Raw genomic sequence first — 20,690 nt, forward strand, 5'->3', positions numbered from 1 at the left:
GATTGACTAGTCTATACTTTTAAGCTATTGAATGTTTATTTATCTTTGTACGTACCGAGCTCCTTTTTTTGATTTGTGAACTTGATGCATACAACTTGAAGTTTCTAAGCGAATATACTACGTAGTAGCCCCTGTCTGACTAGCTAGTAGCCACAAAAGTTAAGTTATGCATACAACAAATTATATTCAGCCTTTTTGCTTTCTTCACAAATTACTCACTGAAACGGTACGTTTTCACCTAGCTAGCTACTTGCTGAATCTTTATAAAGCACACAAATTAAGTTAAAAATCATCAAACCTTTCAATTCCAAACCAATTCGACAGAGTCCTGAGAAGTTCTATATAAGACCCAACAACAGAAAGGTCTGATCGATGAACTTCTTTTCTAAAGAGTACGTGCTTAATCACTGTTTAATAACTCTGCACACGATGAGAAATTTAAGGGACATTTTTTGTATTGGTGTATGTTATCATGGACCAATGTTCTTTAAAGTGGACTTGGTAGTAGTATGAATATAGAGTTAAAGATCTTATTTTTGTGAATTTAATTATATGTCGTATGCATTTTTGATTAGAACAAAATCCCGTGTGTTAGTTTCGATAGTATAGTGGGCTGAGATTTTCAAGTGGTGGTACAACTTTGTAAATGTGTTTCGGGAAAAAAAAATAAAAATGTTAGAGTGTCTAGTGTATACCTTCGATCAATTGGTTATTATGAGATTTATATAATTTTTACTTTTCAAATTGCACCAAGTGGTTGGATGTTTTAATTCTGGATATAGGGTTCATGTCTGGCTAAAAATCCTTTTTCCTTATAGTTTTGTGAATAACTGAATATATATGGTTTTCCAGCAGTGACATTACAATATAACATAGATACAGATAGATAATGGGATGGTTCTGTAGGCTTTTGAGTTAAACTAATCCATACTTTTTAAAAAAAAAAAAAAACATATGTGAATTAAAAAGCCCAAGAAAAGATTGTTTTAGGTATCGCCCGTGGCCCGATGACAAAGTGACTTCCATCCCCTGGCAAGTTGAGGTTTTCACATTAAGCTCACGGGTTTGGAAAAGTCCATCATGTAGTACTACTAACGATTTACCTCGTACATCTGTTTTACTAGTTAGGGGTAACCAATTAAGTAGTTGTGGATGGGATCATGTATTGGCTTGCTTACGATAAGCTTGTCACTACTTTTGCTTAATGAGTACTCAGATTCTATTATTCGTTAATTATGATGCCGTTTTGCAAGTTAAAGTAACAAAGTGCAGTCATACCATAGTTGATGATCTAAGTCTTAAAGCGCATTCCCTTCACAAAATATATATATTTTTTTTTTTGGCTATTCAATGTTGTTTATTTATCTTTGTACGCGCATCCACAATTACAAGAACTCTTGAACTGTATTTTCGATCTTGTGTTTTCTTTAATGAATATCATGTCAACTTCTTAATTAAATCAAGTCTTCATATAATTAAATCACTTTTGCAGCAGTACGTACGTCTTCATCTTATTAAACTGTTCAGATGAATACAAACTAGATGCTTTAAGGATATGTTTCAGGATGCATGAACCAACACATCCCGCAATTAAGGTGATACCAGATCGACATAATTATGATGAGGTTAATTCACACATGTACATAATGAGAAAAATCCACTACTCTTTCTATCTAAATTAAGTATATATAGATGAAACTAACAAATTATAACTTGACCTGTTATCTAAATTAAGTACATAAACTTGGATTATGTCAAGTATTGATCTAAAATAACTATCTAACATAATAACTAACAAATTTGATGTATGAGTTACAGTACGTGTTGGAGGGGACCTTGTATAAATTGAATTCTACATTCCAAGAGTAGTAATTATTTATTGAAAAATTAGACCCGCACGTTGCAACGGTGATAAATGATATATAGTGTGACATTACTCGGCAACTGTTATCTAGCACAAGAAACATATATAATTATACATATGCATTTTGTGGGGAGGGTATTTTATACAATCCCCGGCCTTGCGTAACTTTCAATATGGGTATGTCTTTTTATTAAGTTATATAGATAAAAGATTGATATTACTATTAGTCAACACAAAGTAAATATCGAGGCATGCTAGGCAAAATAGGCAAGCGCCTAGAGTGAACGTATATATGCCGTATGCTAGCTGTTATGTTTAGCAGAAAATCCCGTGTGTATTTTTAAGTTATTAATGATTATTTAACCAATTAGGTAAATTACTTGCTTAGCGTTCAACCAATTGTGTTACTATATTCTTATTAGAGATGTAAACCTAGCTAGAGTTTTAAACATGCATCTAATGCCATTTGTGTTGTGAGATAATTTTAGGTTTCCATTGAAGTTGACTCGGTTGATATATATGTAATATAATTTTACTATACTACTATATAGGGGAAAGATAATTTGAGACCAACTAAAAAAAGTCCAAAAAAGGACCAGTGATTTTCGTAAGTTACACACCACCATCATGATCTACTATGATATACAAGACTTTTTGTAAAAACACTAAGACTTTCAAGCGACGGGCCCACAGAAAAATCATGTGTAAGTTAACTTACACACTTACACATGTGTAAGTTACACATGTGTAAGTAACTTACACATGATTTTTCTATGGATCCATCGCCGGAAAGTCTTAGTGTTTTTACAAAAAAAGTCTTGTATATCGTAGTAGATCATGATGGTGTATAAAAATCAATGGTCCTAGTTGGTCCTAAAATAAGAGGTGGTCTCAAATTATCTCACCCCACTACTATATATATATATATATATATATATATATATATATATATGGAAAGGTTATTTTAAAAACCTTTAAAAAGGTAAGAACTTTTAAGAACCTTTTCAATCAATTGTAACCATTAGATAGAACTAATCAAAGGCTAATAGTTATAATGGCATATTTGTAATTAAATTAACAACATAATTAAAGAAAACGTGTACTTTCCTGCTAAAAGGGCAAATTTGGAATTGACTTTGACTTTGTATCCATAAAAACGGATCTTCATAGGGAAAAACATTATGTTCGCATGTATCAACTAATCTCATGAAACATTATGTTCATATATGATCATCAACTAATCTCATGAAACATTCATTTATATAATTGCTAAGTGTATATGCTCATAACAGTACTATTTATGCACATATAGATTAATGCATTGACATTAGGAGAAACAATATGTTTACACACGTAATTGGTAGTATATATGCACCAAAAATCACATAGAACATTCCTACATTATATAAATCTCACTTCAAAATTTGTTAGTTATTGCCTATGTGGCATGCTTAAAAATGCAAGAAAGCCCAAAAATCACTACAATATTGCTCTTTGGAAGGTCTACGGATTAGTTACTTTTATAAGAAGTTCAAATTTTCGAAAACGGATTAGTTATGCTTTCAAGAAGTTCAAGTTTTTGAAAATTTGAATATGTAACCGTTCGTGTATTGCTTGTGGCGGTTACTTCTTTGCATGTCTATGTCTATATAAGGCCACTTCCATTCAGTTTTAAGGCATTTCAAAACGTAAACACATAACAGATCAATTTTAGCATGGCTTCACTAAACCATGTTTCAATTAGAAATTTGCGTCCAAATAATAAGCCATGTACGATAACAGTTAGAATTTGCGGCTATGAAAGCAACCTCTATATGGAGATGTTAATAACATAGGTAGTATTGAGATGATCCTGATGGACGAACATGTAAATATTCATTGTTTGTGAATTTTTCTTTCTTGATTAGATTACTTTTTAACATAACTTTCTTTCGAATTTATAACTAGCTTTTTAACATTCTAATGTATAAACATTTTCATTTTGACAATTTGATAGTGTGGTTGTTGTTTCAACAATCGGTTTTATTCCAACCGACCAGTTATGGTATTCAATGGAATGTGTGAACTATTCTCAAGAAGTTAAGTTGACCGATCTCTACATGGATGCAGTCGACATTATTGATGCTTTAAGGGACAACAAAATGTGGATTTGTTGTTCATGTAAAAAGGAAGGAGTTCTCATCAATCCTAGGTATATATTTATATTTCATATTAAACTCTATAATCATTAAGTTGTGTGGTAAAATTGTATCTTTGTTTTTTTTGGGTAGGTTTAATGTGCAAATTAGGATTGTAGATGCCACTGGTGTTATTGGAGTTAAAATGAATGATCAACAAATTTCAAATCTTATACAAAGAACAGCCTATCAAATTTGTGATGAAAATTATGAGGTATATTTGGTTTATTTTAGTGCTAAATAAGACTTTTCTATGCATTTTAAGTCATTAATTTTTTTAAAAATGGTCATTAGTTGTAATAGGAGTACATTTACTTCGCTACATGCATGCTTGAACTGGTGTTAAAGAAATTATTTAAGGTTATAGCGCATCCACGTGGGTCTATATATCAAAGTGGGAGAAAATTCATAATACTATCACATCCAGGTAACCAACATAATCCTTCTTATATGCGCCTACTATGGGCAATCCATTTTATAATTTCTCTCTGGCGTGTAATGTACGCGTTTTAAGCCCTCGTGTATCATTAATAAATCCCAAGGTATATCTAGCATTTTTTCTTCTTTAAATTAATCAACTCATAATAATATTTTTATTATGTCCAACTCAGTTATATTTATTCATTGATACAATCTTAAAATAAAGTTTAACAAAAATTATTTAGGGTTGTCCGTGCATCGCACGGGGTCTAAGCACTAGTTATTTATAAAGCATTCGCATACATGTGCTCATAATGTTGTTCATCCATATATAATCACCAAGTAATTAAACTTATAATTAATACATTCGTTTATAAAGTTGAATAGACGAACAATCTGTATCAAAACACATGTCATATAAAGCATCTACCGGAAATATATGGGAAAATGTTTCTAAAACTAAAATATGCTATTATTCAACTTAGATTACCGACGGGTCAAACATCACACCTTTTTCACTTTCTTTGGAAGTAATAGTGTATATATTATCAAGCTGTTAATATAATATTTATAAGTGCAAGATAAAGAATTTGTATCTATTTTAAAAAAAATAGTAATCAAGAATGAAGATTGTATATTAAAATCTGTTTATAATAAAACTCAAACAATAGATAATAGATAGAACAATATGAAGGAGATGATAATAACAATGTTTATCACACGTAGAGAAAAAAAAATGTAATAAAAAGTTTTGTAACTGCTAGCATAAATACATGGAGGAAATATGGGATTTGTTTTTATAATAGTCTAATTAATTTAATTGGTAATAACTAAAATACAATAATACCCTTGCATTCAGTTAATAATAAAAGGTTTTCAAAGGTTTTTGCTATTTTAAAGGTTCTCAATACAACTTTTACCTATATATATATATATATGTATGTATGTATCCAAGGTTTGCCAAGAATAAGCAATTTGTTGTTGACATTGTACGTCATGGATGCGGATGATGGAAAATATAATACAGGCAACAAATAAACAGCTTCATGCAACGGGTTGAATACCCGGTATATATGCAGTTATCATATTGGTCGCCCAAAGATCACGATATGATAGAAGAATCACAGTGCCCACGTAGGCACAGTTAGGGATGCTCTTAAGAGATCCAATGATATGATTTCGTAAAGCTCCATTCATCATTTCATGTATCGAAAGACTTGAAAGTTTATCTGAGCGACATTTCACGGTCCATGTAAACTTGTTGCTGTGAAGATAAAATGAAGATGTCTTATAATACCATGGTCTACATGAGAAATAATGAGCAAAGAAAGGGGTATGAAAATGGTCAGTAATTGAAGATGCAGGGTGTATAACATCTTTACAATTCCTGACTTGGTGGGGCACAACCTATAAAAAAAATAAGGAACTTTTGGAAAAAAGAAGATTTTGATAGATAAATATCAAATACCATAAGGCCGGTTCTTATAAGGGAGTCTTCAACGAGTGGGACGCTGCAAGACACCAGTGGCACGGAGCGTCTAAACCGGTCGTCTTCGAAGGGGAGTCCTCACGAGGACACTGAAGGACACAGAGGTGGGCCACGAGGGGGAGCAGAGGAAGTAAAAAAAACTTTTTTTTTGTTGTTTTAAACAGCTAGTTTTAGAATTTTAAATTTTCTATATCTATTTAAACCTTATCATTTTACAACAATCAATCAACAACAAAACAACATTTCAACTCATTTCTCCACACCATTCAATTTCAAACTCATTTTTATCCTTCTCAAACTATTCAATTTCAAAATGGCAAGACAAATGTAGACTACATCTGAAGATCTTTTGTTATGCAAGTGTTGGATACAAGAATGTGAAATGGAAATGGTTAACCCACCAACCCAAGAAAGAGCTTGGACCAACGTAACTGAAAGTTTTAACACGTGCACCACTGAAGGTCCACAGACCGTATCGCAACTACTAGGTCATTTCAATAAAATTCGCAATAAGTGTAAGCAGTTTTAGGCCATTCAAACGAGGTTGAATGCACAGATTCATTCTGATGAGTTGTTGTATGCAACGGCACTTCGAAAGTACCGCGAGAATTATGGAAGGGGCTTCAGATATGAGCATTGTTTAAGGGAGCTTATCACGGTTGCCCGCTTTTAATTAAGTGTGTTTTAATATTTTAATTAAGCCTGTTTTCGTATTTTAATTATGTGTGTTTTCGTATTTTAATTATGTGTGTTTTAGTTTTTTAATTAGGTGTGTTCTCTGTATTGTAACGCCTATTTTGTAATTTAATAAAAAACAGACTTTTATTTATAATTTAAAAACATTACAAACTTATTAACGAGAAACATACAACATAAAGTTCATAGAACTTATTTCCTCATCTCATAGACTGCTCTGACATTCATGATGAACTCGTTGAATGTGTATACCGCACTAACAAGTTGGTCAATAGCAAGTTGAATTTTTTCGTACTTCTCCTGCAAATAAGTGAAGTATTGACACTAGGGGTGTTCACGGTCCAAGAACCGGGCCGAACCGGACCAACTCGGGATCGAACCGAAAACCGATTATAAGAAAACATAGGACCGAAAACCGGACCAACTAACTCGGTTCGGTTCATGCTCGGGTCGTGCTAGGTCCTCGGGTTTATATTGTTGAACCGAGACCCAGTGATAATGAGTGTAAATTTCGAAAATATTATTTACATACTTTATGTCTTTTTCATATAAGATCATTACATGTGTTTTTAATCAAATAACTAGACTTATATATATACTAAAGTTTATACAAGCTTCATCAAGTAACTACTTCTAACATGTAATGACTTTTGATCACATTCATTATTTTAAAGCAAAGTCAATTCTATTAAGAAGGTATTCACGGTCCAAAATAAAAAAAAAATAGATATGTTATATATCATGTGTACGAGTAAATTAATTCTATTAGAGATGTAATCAAATATGTATACTTATATATTAACCAATGTATGAATGAGCGTGTACGTGGCAGTAAGCACTATAATATCCGTATCCAAGGATTTATATGCAATATGTAATAGGATATTAAGAATCTATGATAATGAGATTATTATAAGCTCACTATTATCTTTGAAAAGTAAACTAGAAGGAACTTAGAATCCCGTTTGAAGTTAAACTTGTGTTGATTTCTCGGTTTGGTTCCGAACATGTATTTTCTCGGTTTATACATGGACCGGACCGAGAACCGAATCGGATAATTTTATAGGACTGAGAACCGGACCGATTTTTTCGGTTCTATTCGGTTTCGGTCCAATGTTGGTTCGGTTTTTCGGTTTTCTCGGTTTGAACCGCAATATGAACACCTTTAATTGACACTCAAGATCAGTACAATGCCCGGTTTGTATATAATGGATTTGTTCAAGATACCATTTCTTTTTCGTTGCCAGTTTTAGACCAATTTCAACAAGTTCCTCTTTGGACTTTTGGTGGTCGAGGATATCAGCCATGATACTGTCATTCATTTGATCGACAGTCATTGGTGGTTTATGGTTACATGATCGACAGATATTTGATGAGGAAGCCATTTAAGATGTATAAAAGTTTGAGTCTTGGTAAGAAATATCTGATAAGGAGCCAATATTTATAGCTAAACTAAAAGACGCTCCTATAACGTTCAAAATTTAATATATTTACACAATTAGTCCCTCTAACATTCGAATTCAAATATTTACAATTTTAGTCCCTCAAACGGCCAAAAATTCAAAAATACTTACACTTTCAGTCCCTGAACGGCTAGTTGGATTGCCAGGCTATAAATACCAACCCATAGCACAATTCAGTTGTATCCTCATACCCATTTTCATTATTTTACAAACTCACTCACTCTTTCTAACCAAATGGCGTCCTAATCATTAAATAAGAATGTTCATCGACCTCGTCTAACCGAACAAGAGATGAAAACACGAATCATGGCTGATATCAAAGAGGATACCCTCCTTCAAACTGAAGTCTCTAACCAAACGGGTTACCTACGGGAGAAAAGGCGATAATGCGAGCATCAGCTTGAGGCAATAAAAGCACCAGGTCGCAAGGTCTCAAAGCACGAAGAGACATATTCTATGTTTCTGCAGGATGAGATCAATAAGATAAAGAGGGTGGTCGATGACGTTTTTAACGTTGGTCACACGTTGAGTGACTAGTGCACTTGAGCCGAATCGTATCATGACAACTGCGGGGAAGACAAAAGTATTTGGGAAGTCAAATGCCCGCAACACGACAAGTGGTGGGCAAACGAAAGCGCTTACCATGGCTTAGGGAAAATGCCAATCAAAGATGATGAAGATGAAGAGTAATTTTAATGATTATGTATTTCGTGTTTTTTTTATCAAGTACTATGTTTTTTTTAATTTTGTGTTGTCTTTTATTTTTAAATACTGTAATTTGTGTGTTATTCATAAAATGTGTTTTTTTATTATATTTGAATGGTGTTTGTTAATTAAATTAAAGATAAAAGAATTGATGATGTGACGAATAAGTCTTGAAGAAGACTATTTTATAGGCAGAGAGAATCTTGGGGGTACTACCGACGTGATAGTCATGACTCTCAAGAACTTTATTTATTATTAGAACCGGCCTAACGTAACAATTTACATGTTTGTCTACTCCGTTACTTGAACTTGGGCCAACATTTTGATGATGACTTCTACACTTGACAAATGCAAATACATATAGTACTCCGTCTAAAAAGAGAGGTGATACTTTTAGTCAGTGTACAATTTGTACAAATCAAAATCCCTTTATAAAAAGTTGATTGATTTGCACCAAAAGGCCATGAGCCCATGACCCATGAATGATAAAGGTTGTGACGTGTCATCCACTCACGTGCAGCTCCAGTCCAAAACACCTTTTACTCTCTTGTCCCCATTGCATTCATAAAGCTACAATCTTTAGGGTTAATATCAAAATACACCCTCACCTTTTACTTATTGTAGTTTCTATACCTAAAGATCTGTTTATAAAATGGATAACCTACCAGTTCCACACAAAATTAGAACCATTGACCCTTGTTATTGACCCTTGTTTCTATGTTTATACACCGACTGCTAGACTGCCAGACTAAAAATCTGTTAATATAACTAACAGCTAACACCAATTCATTCATTTGACTTACAAACTGCCGAAGAGCAAATCCAACAAATACAGATTTACTGAGAACTTACAAGAGGCTGTTTCTTTCACACTTTTGAGAAACTTTGCCACTTTCACATCACACCCCACCCAGCAAAAAAAAAACAAAGAAAAAAAACCCCAAAAAACTTCTCACTAGAGACCCCCTAAAAGATGGATACAACAAAAGAGAAAAAGAAAAAAAAAATTATATAACAAAAGAAGATCATATTCGAGAAGGGTCAAGGGCAATTTGGGTTTTTCCCAGGGCCTCCATAGTAAAAGTAGTGACCCCAATCACTATTGCTTCCGGTTTGGACATCGTAACAATTGGATTGTTCGGTGAATGTGCCAAGATCTTTGGGGGTTTTGAGGTTATTCTCTTTATCAACAACTTGAATGTTTCTAAAATAACTTGCTTTACCAAACCCTTCTTCTGGGAAACGACCACTGCCCATTTGGGTCGACGTGTGGTGTCCATCGGGCTCGGAATTGACGACCTCACCACCCCATTCAATCATCGAAGCACTGTCAGCCAAGTATGAGAACAAGAACGATGGCCAGTATCCCAACACATACCCATTCCCAAATTGCATCCACCAATTTCCTTCTTTTTGGTCCTAGATAAAGAATCACACACCAATTAATATGTTAATCATCAAAACAATCATCTTTATTCCAAAATAAATCATGTTGATCAAATATACCATCCTACATTAATCTTTATTTGAGGAGGCAATATTGTTGGGTCAAAACATGTAACTTTCATCCGCAAGGTTAAAAAATTTTAATAACAAAAAATATATATTTACAGTAATGATTAAGATAATTTCTTATAAATAAACTAGTAAGAACTTTTGACAGTATGCCCTTTTTAGTTACATTTGACCAACTTGACTATAACCCAGAGTTGACCCGTTACAACAAAAAAAGGGGATGAAATTGCCACTTATGCATGTGATAAAAGCCCTTAAGCAAAGACTAACCAAAGTTACCACGCTACATAAGTTATATCTATGATTGAGGCAGTAGATTGATTCCCTTTTGCAAACATGGGACTACCCAGGTTGGTGGCAACTAAAAAAATGCCAAGATTCTCATGTTAATTTTTTTTATAATTTATATCTTCACCAATGTTTAAGAACCTCATCACCTACCGAATAATTGTATCTATTTAGCATCAACTTTATTTAATAAAGAAAAAGATAAAATAAAGATTGCCACTTTTTTCGAAGGATGACCAAAAAGGTGCACTACATCTTTAAATAATGCATAAAATCAGCCCAACTGAGTTATTCCCGTTTAGTGCTTATCTTGAGCAAATTAGATTATTAATAATGCCCATAAACATAAACAAGATAATTAGGTTGGATTTGGAAGTTACCTTCCAGACAAGGATACTGATATCATACTGTGAATTCCTTAATGCTGAAACAGGTGATATGCTTGCACCCATTGCAATGTTACTATTGATTTGTATAAAACCAGAGCACAATAGATTGTAGCAACCAGTAGCTTGATATGCATCACTCTGTACCCACAAAAATTATTCAAAGAGAAGACCCCATCAATATTGATCATGTTTCAATGAAATAAATTCACATAAGCATTGTTATTGTTGTTGTACTTACAGTCCAGTAAGTGAACAGTCTTGTGTTGTTATCACCATAAAGATCTGGACTGACCTGAAATATCATCAGATATATTTATTATACATAATTCAATTATGGAAGCATATATTCATCTCATCTCAATTAAATATACAGCTCTACATGATTGACTTCTTTTTCTGCCTTTTTCAAACTCTTTGGAAAAGCTCTACATTATTGATTTCTAGCCATTAATACTTTAAACATGCAAAATCACAAATCTTTGGGAACAACGAACATGAAACGTATATGCTACTAGTATACCTGCCATCCTGCTTCAATGCTGTTAAGATCTTGGCCGAAAGAGCCACCTAAAATCCATATTTGTGACAAGCTAAACTCATTCGATTGTTGTATTTTCGGTTCCCATACGTTCATCGTTGCTTTTGCTCCATAATATTTGTCTCCCTCCACATAAGCTATGGCATGCTGTATGTTGCAAAACACATACAAAACCATTTAACATTACAAATTGTAAAAAAGGAATGATATAGCAATAGAGCCATTAACATGCATCTTTTTCATCACCTAATATTGACAAAACTATATTCTTAATTTCTTACCATAGACATAAATAAAATGGATACGAAAAAAATTAGAGAAAAACAAACAATTACTTAAGACTACAAAAACCATCAAAAAGGTGCATTATTTACATGAAACAGTTTCATTACCTTCTTATCTAGTTACAATGATGACACATTATGGAATGAATGCTTTTTTATCCATGTACACTCATAACCGTATGTATAATTCTTGAATAATAACAATTAAAACTTTAAAGATGGTGCATTTAGACATGGGGTTTACAGAAAAGTTACAATTACTACTTTATTTTGTGATAAACTCATAATTATTAGAATTGTGTTTCTTTTTCCTTTTGTTTCTTCTACAGTTTCACTTCCGCTTTCATTACCTCTTTATCTATATCTATATCTATACTTCTATATCTATATATATCTATACTATATTATAAAGCAGATTCTCGTGTCTAACATTTTAAGTTTCAACATTTACTTCCCTAAAATGCCCCTTCTTTCAATTCTATATTACCAAACATCCTTTCTTTCTCCTCAAATCTCAACCAATCATCTTTTCTCTCTCTCCTCTATAAATCATTTATTGCTCCAATTCATTCAAAATCTTTTATCTCACAAACCGTACATCAATAAATTATAAAAATTATATGGGTGTTCTTAAAATTTCATGTTCTTTCATTAGAGATGTCATTCGATATACTTTCGACGAATTTTTAAATCCACTTTATGACCTATCACCCCACCATCTCACCGCCACAACGCGCGGGTACTTACTCTTGTTTTGTATAATGATGGCATATTATGACATGAATCTTTATCTATTTATGCCTAAAATCATAGGTAATTATGAAACTAAAGAAGGGTAATCTAATCTTTAAGATTGCATAGATTAACTCTAAAGAAAGTGCATTTAGACATATTGGTTTTTACTGTATAGAGCAAAACTCGTTAAGCCTTTTCTTTTTGTCAGAGATAAAGAGAAGGATTTGCAAATCACAAGCCTGAATGGTTGATGTGCAGAAAAAGCGTATACTTGTAAATAACAGCACCTAAAAATAATTATCTAATTACCATTACCACATTTTTCTCAGAGGCATAATGCGATAATCAATAAGTAAAAGCAATGGCTTTTTTTGTTGTTCACCATTTTGGTTTTTACATGCTGAATCTAATGGTTTTAATTTCTAATCTTAAGACATCAAATTTCAAATATTAAACTCAAAAGTAAGTACATTTTCCACATGGGTCTTCGAACAAAAACTTATATAACCTTTTAATTTGTCAAAATAAGAAAAGCAAAGCGCTTTTTTTATTTCACCATTTAGGTTACTGGCCATTAAGATTTAACTTAAAAGTAAGGGAATTTTCACATGGGTCTTTAATGAAAAATTCAATTAACCTTTAAATTTGTCAAAAATAAGTAAAAAAAAAAAAACATTGAACTTTCTCCCCTTTTTTTCCAATAAATTATAACACCAAATTTGTACTTGTTTACCTGATGACCACTTTCATTGTCAATATCAGGATCTGCAGATTCAGGGATGTTTCTAGGAGCAGGAAAGCTTCTATGCTTCTTCTTGCCATATCTTTTAACAGAACTTGCTCTCAAAACATCATCTTCTTTTGTTCTCCTTATAGGTATTGTATCTTCAGGGCACATGCCATTCACATGCCATAACTGGTGAAGTGTGTTTTCTTTTTGGCTTGACTCTGTGTTCATCTTGTTATCATCATATAGCCCTTCTGGATGATAGTTTGGCCTCATCTAAATCAACCCACAAAAAAGTTCAAATCTTTTTCATTAAAAATCAAAAATGAAAATTTGTCAAAGAAAATCTTGAAAAAATCATAATCATAACTTTATTATGAATAAGAAATAATAAAAAAGGGAAACCTGGATTTTATGGTCTTTAAGGAATGGATGGTCAAAAGCTGGCTGGTGAGAGATGTGTACACAGTCAATCATATCCCCATCTGGGCTCTGTTTAAATCATACACAATAAATTTAAATCTTCATTAGTACTAATTTCACATTATATATTTCACATCATAGATTTATATTTATATAAAACCCTAATTTTTATCTCGAAAAACGCCATTCACATAAAAGGGTTAGCACAAGATTGCATTTTTATTCACATTTTGCAGTACAGAATTAAATGATTATTTATATATTATATGTATGCACAAATACATATAGAGAAGATATATATTTGAATACCTGAATGGTTTTGACGGGTTTTTTATTGAGGCGTTTTAAATGTTTATGAACTTGAAGTTTTTGCCTTGAAGCTGATGGTAGTCTAGCGGTGCAAGATAGCAAGGCCAGATCCAAGAAGAAAAACAAGAAGAAAACACCCTTAACCCCTATCCGTATCCTGCTTCTGCTACTGTGCGCAGTGGCCATTTTTCAAGAAAGATGAAGTCTAAAAAAGCACAAAAAGGAAAGCTCTTTTTTTTTTCTTGCCGTTACACTATCCAATTTGGGTTAAACCTCCAAGCATGAGTAGTGAGAACAGAACCCAGAAGAAAAGACTACACACAGTAGTCACACACACAGTAGGTGGTCTGGTCTGCTTATCCTACGCACACACCATGCTTCTAGACAATTACCTTGGTAGTGACCACTGTTTCTTTCTCTCTCTCTCTCTCTCTGCTTTCCCTTTCAATAATCTCTCTCTAAATTGTATTTATGAGGTGTTTTTTTGTGTTTGTGTTTTAAGTACCAAGTATAGAAGGTGGGAAGTGTAAAAACTAGAAAACAAACAAAAAGTAAGGTCAGGTAAAATGTAAATAAGTGAAAATACACTATATAAATACGGTATTGATATTCGTACCCATATTTTTAATTATTTCACCACATCTTTGCAGTGAATACTTATAAGTATGTTGTAACACTTGTATATTATGATAAATGTATTAAAAATTTTGATACGATTATCAACTCCCATATAAATATGAGTGGGGTGTAAATACTAAAACGCAAAATAACCCTTACGCGATGATGTGAAAATTTGAAAACTCTGAGATTATGATGAGTATGCTGTGGTTTGATGTGGTTTTTAAACATCAAACCATTATGTTGGGTTTTCATAATTTCAAACCATTTATAAATGGTTTACATCGGTTTGGTTTTTCAGTTTTTGGATTGGCTTCGGTTTTATTTTTGTTTCAAATGGGTGGTGTTTTATTTATTTTTTAAATACCAGATCAACTAAAAACTAAAAGCGAGATATTAAACTACATAGTTTATTCATGTAAATATTAATAACAAAAAACTTAAAGTTTATTTCAATGATTCATAACAAGATTCAAATGCTTAAATAATAATAAAAAAAACTATCAAATTCAAAACCGGTGGTTTCTTGATTAAACTTTTTTTTAGTTGCAATCTTCATCCATGGGTGAATCATTTTCATTTAGTATGTTTTCTGTTGATGGAAATTATCTACAAAGAAAAACATAAAAAACAATATTTATATCTAAATTTATCTTTATACATAATTACATATAACACACTTTTGTTAAGTAAAAGTGAAACTCTTACTAACTTCGAGTTTTTTCTATTAAATCATTAACATCTACAATAAAGATATATAATAATTAAACTAATATTAAAATTTAATTTAATTGATAATATATAATGCGGTTTGGTTTTTTTGGTTTGTTTTTTTATATGCATCAAAGATCCAAATCATTAATTTGGATTTTCTAAATACAAGAACCATAAAAACGGTTTTTTATTATAAGGCGGGTTTTGTGGTTTGATTTTTTCAGTTTTTTATGTTTTTTGTGGTTTATGTTTTGTTTTTGCTCACTCCTACCCGAGAATTTTAAGTCGGGGTTGGATCCAGATATATGGATCTAGGTCGAGCATAAAGATATTTTTTATTGCGGGTTCAGGTCCAGATATAATTTTAGATAAAACCCCACATATTTGACTCATATACCGAAACTCATCTCATTTACTCGACCTTTATATATTACATTACATAATAATATGTTTATTTCCAATTATTTGAATAGGTATGAAATGCTAACCCGGTAGGCTTTTCGAGCTTAAAAAATGGGTTGGGCGGATAGGCAAAACCATGGACTACCATTTGACTTTCTTCAACGCATTTCATTCTCATCAGTCATCATCTTATTTAACTCTTTCATCTGACCATATAAGACATCTTGGAACGCCTCATACCCCCCACATTATGACATGAGGCCACATAGCCATAAACCCCTTACATTAGAATGTCTCATACCACATAGCCTAATGAACATCGGCAATTCCTAACCATGATGGAAATAGAGTGCAATCTCTCATATTTTTATTATATAACGAAAGGGACAATACCTTTCGCGGTTCGTCTCCATGTATTAGCTTTACCTATAAACACGATGATGAGATGAAAAAGAGAGGTAAAAGGTAGTTCAGAGCTAGTTTTACCATCGTTAATGAATTACTTAGGATACCATTAAAATTACATGGATACGAAATTAGTAATGGTTGATGCTTATGGGCCATGAACTCATCAAGTATGGGTTTATTGGTTTATAAGTCGACAGTTTACGTAGTTCGAGAAATAGAGTATAATGATTATTTGGTCAAAGAAAAAATTTTAAAAAAGTCAAAATTGCATGGAGTTACTTGCTTTTCAAAGGGAATCCAATGGAAAAATTTTGTGTGATAAACACTGACAAATACCACAGAAACAGAACGTGGAGTCTCATCCAAGATAATGTTCTTTCATATGACAAAGATTCTATCTTTTTAGCCCTCTAACTTTTATTTCTTATATATCAGCCCCCCTATACTTTTTAATGATATAATTTTGCAATGTAATTTAGTACAATTTAAAAATGTGTTACAAGTATATTAAAAAACAATATAACTTCACCTAAACATGTTTTGTAGTGGTGTGATTACTGATTTGTCATTAGAGAGACACTCTCAAGGCTTGGTTGGTCAAACACAGCTTTCAATAAGTTGTACAATAAACCTCTACATATTTTATTTGGTTTCATATTGGTCCGCATAAACAAAGCTATGTAGATTTTGGGCAGCGAATTCCTGACAAATAAAAAGACTGTTAACAAATATTATCGAACTTGAAGTTATTATTCGCATATATAGTAACACAACCGCTTATATACTTGTGCAACTTTGGCATTGAAAACTGCTTCAATATTCCCAAATATTTATGTTTTGAAGTTGGTACACGATTGGTATTTTATAACTAATGTTGATATTGTGTTGATCCATCGATCTATAAACTGTATTCTTCATTGCATTGCATTATTATAGATAAATAGTCAACATAGACAGTGAATATTGACAATTTATGAATATTTAAATGATTATTTAGTACTCGTAGAAATGAACCGTTAAAAAAAAAGAGACTTCAGTCTTTTGAGAAACGAGCATAATACCCGCACGTTGCGGCGGAATTTTGTTTTAAAAATGAGGTAGATTCGAGGGTAGTTTAGTCCAACTGTAGAGGCGGGTATAGAAAGATGTATTAAGGTGAGGGGCATTTTAGACTTATCAGGTTCTTAATGACTTGAAGCTAGTTTGCTTTATAAGAGAATATATAGAAATGAACCGTTAAAAAAAAGAGACTTCAGTCTTTTGAGAAACGAGCATAATACCCGCACGTTGTGGCGGAATTTTGTTTTAAAAATGAGGTAGATTCGAGGGTAGTTTAGTCCAACTGTAGAGGCGGGTATAGAAAGATGTATTAAGGTGAGGGGCATTTTAGACTTATCAGGTTCTTAATGACTTAAAGCTAGTTTGCTTTATAAGAGAATATAGATAATAATTGGTTATTAATAATTTGGAGATAACATTAGTAATGCTAGAGATCTCTTAGAACGGAAGAGAAATTTGTTTCAATATTATTGAAGAAGGAAATAATGTTAATCTTTTTATAATAAGCAATTATTACAATTTTTGAAGATATTTTTTAAGTTTAGAAAAAGATTATTTTGCTAAATTGGATTAAATAACCAGTGTTTATTATGAAAGAAAAGATCCGTTAAACGGATGGAGAAAGAGAAAATCACAAGAAAGAATGGATAAAGAGAAAAATAACTTAATATATAATTGGTCCACCTAATTTGCCAAATCATTTTGTAAACATTTGTTTATACTTAGTTTGTATACATAATATTATATTATGTCCATATATTTTATATGAAATGTTATGTAATACAAACAGTCAAAATTGAAAATTTTTTTTTTGGAACATTCGATGTGTTATTAATAATCAAGATATTAGCAAGGTGCTATTTGAAGTACAAATAAGTCCGGGTTACATCAAAAAATAGAGACAGAGTTAAAAATTAAAACTAAACCACTTTGACCATTCAATTCGGATTGAGGTAGTTCTGTGAGCAAGCCATTGAAAACCGAGGGACTTCACTTCTCTTGTAGCTAAGTGGATTGATGGAGGCTTGTTGTTGAAGATCGCATCATTGCGGATTCACCAAATAGTCTAGACGAAAGCTTGGATGATGATGTTAAAAATCTTGGATTGCTGGGGGCTTAATAAAGAGTCTTTATGTATCTCGAACAACGATCTTATTTGGGAGGGCTTCATCAAGGGAGTTTTGCACCAGGACAGTATGAATTTCCATAGTTCATCCGAAAAGGGACATTCAAGGAATAGATGAAAAGTTGTCTCCTATCTGAAATGGCATAACGGGCAATCAGAGCATTGTAAAGGTATGTTTCTCTTAAGCAGTTGGTCTTTTGTGGGAAGACGATTCCTCTCGAGTTTCCAGCAGAGCATGTTGGTCTTCAAAATTGAAATAAGATGAACTAATTATATATACCAAAGATGGGTTATATTAATAATTGATGTTAATATTAATAATTGCTGTTAATTAATCATACTACTACAACAAGAAGAACTAATTATATATACCAAAGATGGGGTATATTCACAGTTTCTCACTAAATTAAAATTAATTTTTTTTGTTTGATGATCGAAAGTTTAGGAATGCTTATGATCAGATATTCAGATATACTAAGAAATTTTCTTATAAACTTATTTACCGAAAAGAACTTCTCGGTGATAGATTTGGCGTGAAAAATGCTAAGGAAAAGGTTTATAAGGTGACTTTGAGTCTGAGACTATCTATATTAATCATACAAAATAGTCGTAATATAAAGCTCATTACTATATTAGTAATAATTAATTAAAGGGAAATTTAAATCATAAGACGTGTGCATCAGTGTATACATACAAACATCCCATGGGTAGGTGAAATAAGGGCAGTGAGTGAGTGCCATGGACGCCATTCTTACCCAACAACAAACACATGCATTATGATCCAAATCCTGTCTCTTTCAATTATTCTAGAATCACACAATGACAACGGACCCACAAGCCCTCTCGTGATGCAGGATTGGATTTATATTCCTGCACTTTTATACGATTCACACAATTTAGATCATGAACCAATTTACCTTGTAGTAGCGACGTAACTAGTTTCATTTCACATAACCCAAAAGTCTTATTTAAGTTTTCGCATATTTTTAGTAAGCAAAAATATAGATACCATCATATCACAATTGTTCAAGTGAGAAAAGTAAACATATACTAGATTTTAGACCCGTGTCAAATACCCGGGTTTTACAATTATCAATGTAAGAATTAGTATATGAAAAAAAATAATTATACATTAAATGTAAAAATATAATTAAGAAAAAGTTGAGATATTCAAATGTAAGTATTGAATGCTAAATTATATTAAGGCTAGATAAACTCTTCTAAACAAGCAATATCTCAACTTTGATTACACAATATACCGAGTTTTCATTGATGTATGCAAAAACAAAAAATATTTATTTTCATTAGCCGTGGTTGATAAAAATAATAAAAATAGCAGCTGGTTCGTGGGATTTTCAATAATTTTGTGTGTTGTAATTTCATTTACAGGGTACAGTTTATATAAGAAGACTTTCTATCCTAAATATTGTCTGATTCTAATTAGTGATAACAATAATGATTATTCTTATTATAGTCTGATTACAATTACTAATAACAACCATATTATAATTAGTTTGATTGTAATTAATTAATAATATATAATAAGATATTTATATAAATATTTATTCGTATTAATCCAAATTTTGTAACTCTCTAAATTTTAAGTATATTCTGTTATTAGATAGACATTGTACAATAAATTATCAATTATTTTTTTATTGGGTTAAAAGTGTAAATTGGTGATGGATAACCAAAAACTCTAAATTAATTTAGACATGTGTTGATTTAATTAATTTTGAAAAATTGAGCGATGTAATTGACTAATTGAGTTAGTTTCATTTTAGTATATATTAACATTAAGATTATTAATATATATATATATATATATCATTTAATTGACAAATTATATATTGAAGTAGCCATCCATACTACCTTAAATACCAAGACGTTTATCTTATTTATTATCTGAAGAATAAAGTAAAACACAAAAGAGTGGGTATATGTGAGGATGTACTAACAAGATAATTATTCTAGGGCAAGTTATTGTAAATTCTATCTCAAACTATATATTTGAATTTGAATCCCTGATTTTATCCATAAGCATTATCGCAAAGTCAACTGTTCTACAATTTTATTTGTTTATTTTTTTTTTTTAATGTGCATGCTTTTTTTTTTGGAGTAAAACAACGAAATTTGGATACTTTGCGTAGGTCTAACAAATAAAAAAGATTTCTGTAATATATAAACAATAAGTTGAATGGAATAAATATATAAACATACTAAAGGTAAATGAAGAATGAAAACCTGAAAATGAAGGCTGGGACGGAGAAGACCAAACAACACTAGAAAGATATACAAATCACGACCCGGACGACTAAATGAACTCGGAACCAACTAATGG

General features: G+C 31.8%; 1 protein-coding gene across 1 annotated transcript; it reads right to left on the reverse strand.

Moving 5' to 3' along the window:
• Positions 1-9,577: 9,577 nt before the first annotated feature.
• On the reverse strand, positions 9,578-14,480 carry LOC122582822. The gene is made up of 7 exons (XM_043755260.1): positions 14,023-14,480; positions 13,696-13,782; positions 13,297-13,566; positions 11,527-11,691; positions 11,245-11,298; positions 10,998-11,144; positions 9,578-10,233 (listed from the first exon to the last, which is right to left on the reverse strand). The coding sequence occupies exons 1-7, from the start codon at positions 14,206-14,208 to the stop codon at positions 9,856-9,858; spliced, it is 1,287 nt and encodes a 428-aa protein (XP_043611195.1). The 5' UTR covers positions 14,209-14,480; the 3' UTR covers positions 9,578-9,855.
• Between the last annotated feature and the right edge of the window lie 6,210 nt (positions 14,481-20,690).

This window comes from Erigeron canadensis, chromosome 1 (assembly GCF_010389155.1).
Source record: "Erigeron canadensis isolate Cc75 chromosome 1, C_canadensis_v1, whole genome shotgun sequence".
NCBI lineage: Eukaryota > Viridiplantae > Streptophyta > Magnoliopsida > Asterales > Asteraceae > Erigeron > Erigeron canadensis.

What these genes read in the sequence shown, in the direction of transcription:
- LOC122582822 (XM_043755260.1), bottom strand. Translation starts at nt 14,208, where the DNA reads ATGGCCACTGCGCACAGTAGCAGAAGCAGGATACGGATAGGGGTTAAG. An exon ending in ACAATGAAAGTGGTCATCAG is followed by an intron (nt 11,692 to 13,296) that starts GTAAACAAGTAC and finishes TGCAACATACAG; the next exon opens with CATGCCATAGCTTATGTGGA. An exon ending in GACTGTTCACTTACTGGACT is followed by an intron (nt 11,145 to 11,244) that starts GTAAGTACAACA and finishes TTGTGGGTACAG; the next exon opens with AGTGATGCATATCAAGCTAC.